The sequence below is a fragment of the Anneissia japonica genome, unplaced genomic scaffold (genome assembly GCF_011630105.1).
Source record: "Anneissia japonica isolate Jap-2015-1 unplaced genomic scaffold, ASM1163010v1 scaffold1785_len1016330_cov206, whole genome shotgun sequence".
Taxonomy (NCBI): Eukaryota; Metazoa; Echinodermata; class Crinoidea; order Comatulida; family Comatulidae; genus Anneissia; species Anneissia japonica.
Window position 1 is genome coordinate 887,386 of NW_022694363.1, and position 8,731 is coordinate 896,116.

The 8,731-nt window shown below is 34.2% G+C and overlaps 1 protein-coding gene across 1 annotated transcript in view; it reads left to right on the plus strand.

Moving 5' to 3' along the window:
• LOC117101038 (multiple epidermal growth factor-like domains protein 8) overlaps nucleotides 1-7,868 on the plus strand; it is a 43,694-nt gene extending 35,826 nt beyond the window's left edge. The window contains exons 25-32 of the mRNA XM_033240903.1: nucleotides 267-399; nucleotides 1,152-1,344; nucleotides 1,974-2,203; nucleotides 4,786-5,035; nucleotides 5,569-5,719; nucleotides 6,378-6,564; nucleotides 6,858-6,998; nucleotides 7,539-7,868. Of these exons, the coding sequence (XP_033096794.1) occupies nucleotides 267-399; nucleotides 1,152-1,344; nucleotides 1,974-2,203; nucleotides 4,786-5,035; nucleotides 5,569-5,719; nucleotides 6,378-6,564; nucleotides 6,858-6,998; nucleotides 7,539-7,853 (1,600 nt within the window). The 3' untranslated portion in view covers nucleotides 7,854-7,868. The remainder of the gene's footprint in view (nucleotides 1-266; nucleotides 400-1,151; nucleotides 1,345-1,973; nucleotides 2,204-4,785; nucleotides 5,036-5,568; nucleotides 5,720-6,377; nucleotides 6,565-6,857; nucleotides 6,999-7,538) is intronic.
• The last annotated feature ends 863 nt before the right edge of the window (nucleotides 7,869-8,731 follow it).

Consider the following 8,731-nt stretch of genomic DNA (forward strand, 5'->3'; position numbering starts at 1 on the left):
GTTTCTGTAATTATCCTTACATCTCAACATTTTGAATTTTTTAAGTATTTTTCCCGAACTCAGGAAAGGTTAAATAAGCAATATATGGCCACTTGTCTCATCCCCGCACCCCCCCTTTAAGTCAAAGTGCAGATTATTACCTTGTGTTCAGTGAATGGGTTGTGTCTTGATACTTCATCTAGTGTATGTCTGATAACTTATTACTACCATCATCTTATTAATCATATTGTCTTATGATAACAAGTTATTGATGATTTCTCTTTCAGTTGTCAATCAGGAATGCATACATATGGTGGTGTATTGTGTAATCAGGAACGCCTACAACAACGGAACTGTAGCCTGGCATCATCCTGTGCTGAGTGTGTGGCAAAATATCCAGCGTTTCCCAACACTAACCAGGTAATTTGCGTAAATTATCCGGCATTTCCCAACACTAAACAGAAAGTTGGGTAAAGTATGCAGCATTTCCCAACACTCACCAGGTAAATTTGGTAAAGTATGCAGCATTTCCCAACACTAAGCAGGTAATTTGGTAAAGTATGCAGCATTTCCCAACACTAAACAGAAAGTTGGGTAAAGTATGCAGCATTTCCCAACACTAACCAGGTAAATTTGGTAAAGTATGCAGCATTTCCAAACACTCACCAGGTAAATTGGGTAAAGTATGCAGCATTTCCCAACACTAAGCAGGTAATTTGGTAAAGTATGCAGCATTTCCCAACACTAAACAGAAAGTTTGGTAAAGTATGCAGCATTTCCCAACACTAACCAGGTAAATTGGTTAAAGTATGCAGCATTTCCCAACACTAACCAGGTAAATTGGATAAAGTATGCAGCATTTCCCAACACTCACCAGGTAAATTTGGTAAAGTATGCAGCATTTCCCAACACTAAGCAGGTAATTTGGGTAAAGTATGCAGCATTTCCCAACACTAACCAGGTAATCTGGGTAAAATATGCAGCATTTCCCAACACTAACCAGTTAAATTGGGTAAAGTATGCAGCATTTCCACTACACACTAATCAGAAAGTTTGGTATATAATGCAGCATATCCCTAAACTAGCTCGGTAAGCATCCAAATACCATCAAGGTTGACTGGGACAATGTATGATTATACTATTAATTGTTGTTTTTGTAATTTTGTGCACAGACATGCAAATGGTGCAGTTATTGTCCTAAAGGAAAGTGTATAAATATCCATGAAAAATGTGATAAGAAGTTCTGCAAGGCAGATCAACCGATACTAAAGGATAAGGATTGTCCAGAGTATTTTTGTGCAGCATCAACTTGCAGTAATTGCCGTGATATGAACTGCCTTTGGACAAATCGTGTTCAATGGACAAGTAAACAACCATTTTATATTCTATTTTCATTCCATGTTAGTATGTAATTTATGTATTTAGTTTACATTAAGTACAGTTTATAAATATTACATCAAATAATAATAATGCTTTTTGGTTCCTATTAACTTTTAATAGTGTGTGTATGTATGTGTGTGTGCATGTATGTGTGTGTGCATATATGCATGTGTGACATCATCCTAGTTTGCAAATTTGCAAATGATATATAGCAATTTAAATGACCACTCTAATTAATCAACCAGTTTAGTTGTAGTAACATATATATCTGTCTCTTATACACATCTAGATGTGTATAAGAGACAGACTGAAGCCTTCCTGTCGGCTAGTGTGTAATGTATTATTGTTGTTTCTTAAAAAAATATATATGTATATATGAAGAACATTCAAATAAATCAGTTTAGCACAGTTATATAGGTGTATAGCAGTCCATCCACATGTTATAGTACACAGTCAAATCATTAAATCAGTTGCTACACCTCTATTAACTTGTAGATCTAGATTGCTTATTCTAAATCAATCAATCCATCAATCATCAATCAGTCTGCATCTGATTTTCACACATTTTATGGTATTTAATATTTTGTATTTCTATAATTTTTTTTAAATTCTAGGTGAAATGAGGAAGTATTTGAGTCTGTCGGGTGAATATGCTTGGAATTGTTACCAGAACAATGTGTTTGCAAATGCGCCAGCAGCGATCCGCAAGGAACCAACTCCTATACAATATAAATCATCATGCCCGGAACCTTGCAACAAACACAAATCATGTCAACTATGCCTAGAAAGTCCCGGTGCTGATAGTGGTTGGGATGGTTGCGTCTGGAGCACACGCCTCAACCTGGTGTGTATTTATATTTATATTCATATTTTAATTTTCAACCACTTATTGAGCCCAGCCATATACACTAGTCAAGTACCAATTGTATATTTTGCATATATTAATACTTAATAGGCATTTTCTTATGATGCTAACAATAGTGTATCAAATGAAGGTATCACTATCAATGTACATAGGTACTACTTTTGTTACTTTTGGTTTATATAGCTCTTTCCTTTGCAGTTACAAAGCGCTGAACTACACCCCTCTATATGTCAAATCTCCTCCCCCACCCCTCCCAAACAAAGCTTGCATAGATACCAATCCTACCTAAGCATTTTAAACTCAACCAATGTAGTACTTATTTATTCCTACTTTCACCACTCTTTATTCTACTACTGCTACCACCTCTGCTTAGCACCTCTGCAACACCATCTTGACTGTCACCAATTTGACTAACACCGCCTCTGCTAACACTACCTTTACTGTCACCACTACTACTTTCACCACTCCTACTTTATTTTAATTATTTTTTAATTCAATAAGCCTATTGAAACGGAAACGAGCCTAGAGGTGACAAACACCTCTACAATGGTTCGCTCCATTGTAATACAAAAATAGAAGTATGAAAATATATAATGCATAAAAATTTACAAACACCAATACAAAAGGGTTTGAAAAAGGAATGTCAAGAACGATAATAATAATAATAAACATAATTAAAATGATGAAAATAATAAATACAGTATAAATAATAATAATAATAATAATTATAATAATAATAATAGTAGTAATAAATTATTATTATTATTATTATTATTATTATTATTATAATCTGTATTATAATTACGCTTATTTCAAAGCACACTGAAGTAACCAATTGCATCAGATAACCCTGTGGATACTAGTCTGAAAAACTGTAACAACATAGATCATCAAAGTTTCGAGCTCACAAAGTGAATATAATTCCATATTTCAGCTTAGTTGAGGGAAGAATAAATGACTTTACTGTCGTTATTTACTGAAGTTTTAGCTGATTTTGAGCACACATAGCATTGTTTACAGTGTCACACATTGATTCCTGTGGTTTGACCAAGGAGGATTTGACTAACTATAAGGCCATGTAAATGAAAAAAAAATGTTGATCATCCCCCTTCCTACATGAAAAACAATCGCCCAACCAATTTTTATTTTGTTTTTTTTTCCCCAAAACTCATGAAAATATTGTCCTTCCGCCCTTAATACAACTTTGTGTACGCCTATGTTTTTGTGTAATTTTTTTGTCTTTCATGTATGTGTTTGTTCATACAGGGAGTTGTTATTGTGTATAAATTTCACCTGATCAAACACTACCCTGGACGGTCTGTCAACTTTAAATGTGGCCTTGCTATCCATGGGGGATTTGAAGACTTGACATGTATCAAAGGGGTGGTTTCATTACAAATTTAAAAAACAAAACAACTTCCTGCCTACCGACAGATCAACTACTCTTTTTTTTTTAACATGGCCTAATTCAGTCATCACTTGAACTTTTTAATGTGGTTAGCTGTTCCTGTCCTAATTCATCACTTTGTGACAGCGAGGCTCAGAATAATGACCGCTAGAGGGCTCAGAATTTTGACCTCTAGAGATCTTAGAGTATATAAATATATAATGGTTGCAGCATATTAACTTCCAATTTCCCATATCTTGAACATGTTACAAATATATAATTTCTAAGAGAAATATACAGTAATTGGTAAGACCTTATAAACTAATCACCTTACTTCATCCTACCTAAACATACACACATTTTTTTTTTTATAAGAACCAGTAAAACAAACAAACCTCAGTTAACATTTTGCCTCAGCCTCAATTTGTCCTTATTTTGTTCTTAATATTTAAGCAATTTCAACGTGAGTGTTCTTATGAAAAAAAAGTGTACCCTCTACCATATTCCAACACACACTATTAAAGTTAAGCATGGACACAATAAATATGACTATTAAAGTTAAGCATGGACACAATAAATATGACTATTAAAGTTAAGCATGGACAAAGTAAATATGACTATTAAAGTTAAGCATGGAAACAGTAAATGCATAACATTCACAACTACATTTATCCACCACATTTGAAATACAGTAACCTGGACTTTAAAGTCTAGGCCCAGTGCTATATTTCCGTAGAATTGGTGTGTATTCCCATCTGTAATTATGCCAATCTTCTTTTAGTGGTCATTAATTTTGTGTTCTATTTTATCAAAACTAATCGCGATGTTTAACATACTAGAGGGTAAGCGAGTGCACCCTCTAGTAGTAGTAATGATAATAATAATAATACGAATAAAGCATAAAAATTACGAGGGGATGGTAGACCTCAAAAGTGATGGTACAAGGTGAAATTAAAGGATTTCACCACTTCTACTGTCACCACCTCAGCTGACACCATCTCAGCTGACACCATCTTTGCAACACCTTCAACATTTCAACTGAAACCACCCTGTCATCCGTGCTGTTACCGCCTTAACAGTTGTCACTGCTACTGTCACCTCATCTAGCATCTCTGTTGAAACTACCTATGTTGATTCCACTTCTAACAACTCTACTAACATTTTTATTTTACAGTGCATGTCACCAACGTACGTTCAGCTTCACTGTATGAATGGGCTTTGTGGCAAAATTCTGAATAGTGACTCAATTACCTGCCCTTATGAGGATCCTTGTATTGGAAAGGAAATTTGTGGACATTGTCTACAAGAATCTGGTTGTGGTTGGTGTGCAAAACCAAATACCAACGGATTTGGTGATTGCATGAAGGGAGCCATCAACGGTGCTGACGGTGCGGGCCAGTGCTCCAGACAGTCAAACCACAAAAGTAAATAACAATCTCTATATTATATCGATTCAAGATTTAAGAAATATATTCAAGAAATAATTTTGTTGTGTGCATTAGAAATTTCAGAATCCTATAATAGTGTGCCCTGAGGTAGTCTACCCTGGACTTGTCAAAACATAAAAACAGGCTTATGCCTGTTATGAATAACAGCAAAAAATACATACATCACATATATATTACATAAACAAGACCAGATTGAATTTTTATTTTTATTATACTGTCTGCTTTTATCCATTGATATTGTATTTCTTATTACATTGTTTTCCAAAAACCGAAAGGTCCACTGATTAATCTCAGATAAGAAAGTATAATACATACTCCAAGTATTGAAATACACGCCATCGTGTTGGGATTCAATATTTCGACATTAATTATGTCATCATCAGGAATGATGATGATGACATAATTAATGTCGAAATATTGAATCCCAACACGATGGCGTGTATTTCAATACTTGGAGTATGTATTATACTTTCTTATTACATTGTATTCCTTGTGTTCTTGGTTGACAGATACTTCCTCTACTGAATGGCATTATTTCAAATGTCCACAAGAGGATGAATGTGAAAATGATCATCATGGATGTTGGCCATGTGAAAAATGTGAAGATAGAGCAGAAAACTATTTCTGTGAGTGTAAACCTGGGTACAGCTGTACCAATGAGTAAGTTCAATATTTGATCTAAAATGGAATGTTAGGTGATGGCATTGTGTGTGGGATTAATGTAGCACATAATACAGAGGTCTCTATGCACGGAGCATACCGCCTTATGTGGAGTATCTACGTATGCACGGCCACATAGAGAAAGTGACGGAAGTTTTTCATGAACTCGTGTTTAATAAATGGCTTTCAAAGCAGTCTTTATAGTGAAATCAGTGCTGTGAGCATACTCTATCTTTGAGGCTGATTGGGTGCTATATTCATATAAATATTATTATTATTATTATTATTACTGAGAGAACCGGGAAAAACCGTAAGTATATACTTAACTAACCGTAAAAAAAACATAGATACAACCAAGGGGTACCAGGGGGTCACTCCACACCCTTCTCCTGCAGTTCTACAATACTGACAGGTAGTAATTGGCAGGCTAAGAATTCATCTGACTCCCTACCTTATAAAAAAAAAAATAGGGTGTCAACCTAAGCCAAAAGTAGTTAATGTCTGGTTCAATTAATATTTTGCACTGAAAACCACAACTGATACCTAAATATATTGACAGCATCATAGGTAAAATCTTAGCTGCCTCTGCTTCTTTTGTATTGTCACTACATTTGTATCTGGGTATTCATTTGTATTTATGTTTTTAATTCTAATGTAGATGCATTCCACAATGTAACCCACGCTGCCAGGATGGAAAAGGAGAGTGTGTGGGAGTGAATCAATGCAAGTGTAAATTTGGCTTTGTTGGCAATGACTGTGGTGTTGAGTGTAAATGTAATGGCCATAGTGATTGCTACAGTGTTGACCAGCCCTCTAATTGTACAAGTTGTAAGCATAACACAATGGTAAGTGTACGACTCAATATGATTTAATATCAAATTTCATTCATATTAAGGCAAGAAAATATAAGGGTTATTTGGTCGCTATGATTTCTAATCAAATTTTATTTATACGCAAGAAAATTGTAATGGTAATGGCTGTATATTTATTAAGCACATATTACAATAGTCTGTATGCGCTTGAAATGCAAAGTCTTGGAAGCAGAAAAAAAACCACATTAATAACTTTTTATTTCAACAACCTCTCAAAAATTATCAGAAAATTAGAAGGTGCATAAGGTTGTCTGTTTCCTTGGTAGGGTGCTACATGTGAATTCTGCTTGCCTAATTTTGTGGAATACCCAAAAGGTAGAGGGAAATGTCAACCTTGCCGGGAATACTGCAATGGCAACAGTGATACTTGTATTAGCAAAGACAATTATGACTACCTAGAAATTAAGGTAAGTCATAATTCATAGTACCTTGTTGAAAAACTGTTATTGGCTCATAAAGTAGAATTAATGTGAATATGGTTTATGCGGTTTATGCTTTTGAGCCTTTTGTTCCCACTATGTCTGATTGTTGTATCCTTGCGCAATGTACTTTATCCACATTGTTTCTTCTATGCTGGAGCATAAGTAGGTACCTAGCCTACCTATATTGCTTAACTCTTGCTAGAGCCCTCATTGTTTTTGTTTTGTTATTTCATATGTATGGATATTACATTGCCATGTTTACTGTGCTGTAATTGTGAGTGAACTGTCTCTATCATTGAACAACCCATGTGTACTGTAGCTGTAATCAGACCAGCATAAAAAAAAAATTCCACCCAAGTGCTTTTGTATTTTGGTTGCCATAGGTTTGATATGATGCTTATGACTTCAGAAATTTATATGCATTTAAGGAAATATATTTCCATTTTTCAAATCCCATAGAGTTTATCTCAAAAATCAGTTTTATCAGTGCCTCAGAAATAACTTTAGATTCTTTCTTTGTTGTAGTCAAATCGTGGTTCATCAAAAATTCCAGTGTGTCTTAATTGCAAGAACAACACACAAGGCAACAAGTGCGAAGAATGCCGGCCAGGCTATTTCAAATCAGGCAGCATCTGTATAAAATGTATCTGTAATGGTAATTGTGATACATGTCATCAAGAGACAGGCCATGTAGACCGTAATGCTTGTCAAAATAATACAACAACAGAGCATGAATCTGAAACTGATCTGCAAAAGCAGGTGAGTCCATGTTGTGCAAATACTGAAGCTGTGTTATTAAAGGAGGCAGATATTTATGCCAGTCAATATTATTACTATTAATACTATTATTATTGTCTTGATTAATATTATTATTGTCAGGCATTTTAATTTAATGATTCAGTGTATGACCAGGTCGATGGAGTCATCAATATAACATTTATATTATTTATATTAATGCTTAAGCATTACACTGGTCTTTGCCTTCTATATTATAAACATTATATTTATGACATCTTGTGACTCTTCAACAAGGAAAATGATGTAAATATATTTTTGGATTACCATAATTCTTGTCATTGAAACATTCAGTTCACAATCAAGAAAGAGGTAGACAATAGTTAATATAGTTAATAAACATTAACATATACATGAACATAAATACCTTGGTAATGTTATCGATTCAAACTAAACTGGAATTCTAATACTGTGCAATTATATGTAAAAAAGCTAATCAACATTTATTCTTCTTGCGTAAACTTAAGTCTTTCAATGTTAGTTCTGAAGTTTTGATGCTGTTTTTCAAAAGTGTAATTTTAAGTGTTTTAGTTTTACTGTATTTCATGGTTTGGTAATTTAAGTAAACAAAACCGTAGTAAAATCCTCAGGATCTTGAAATCGACACGTAAAGTCATTGGATCCGAAGTTGAGAGTTTTGATGACATATATAACAAATCTGTAATTAAGAAATTAGACATCATTATTAAAGATCTTTCCCACCCCTTGCATCATGAATACACATCTAACAGATCTGGCCGCCTACGCCCTAAAAAGTGCAATACTAATAGATTAAGAAATTAATTCACTCACAACACAGTTTAGCATTCACTCACAACTCAGTTTATATCTATAATGTTAACTTTGACCGATGATTTTCCTTTGCAATACCTTGTGCTATTATTTTGTGTGTGCTGTTTACCCTTTGTGGTCTTTTGTACTAA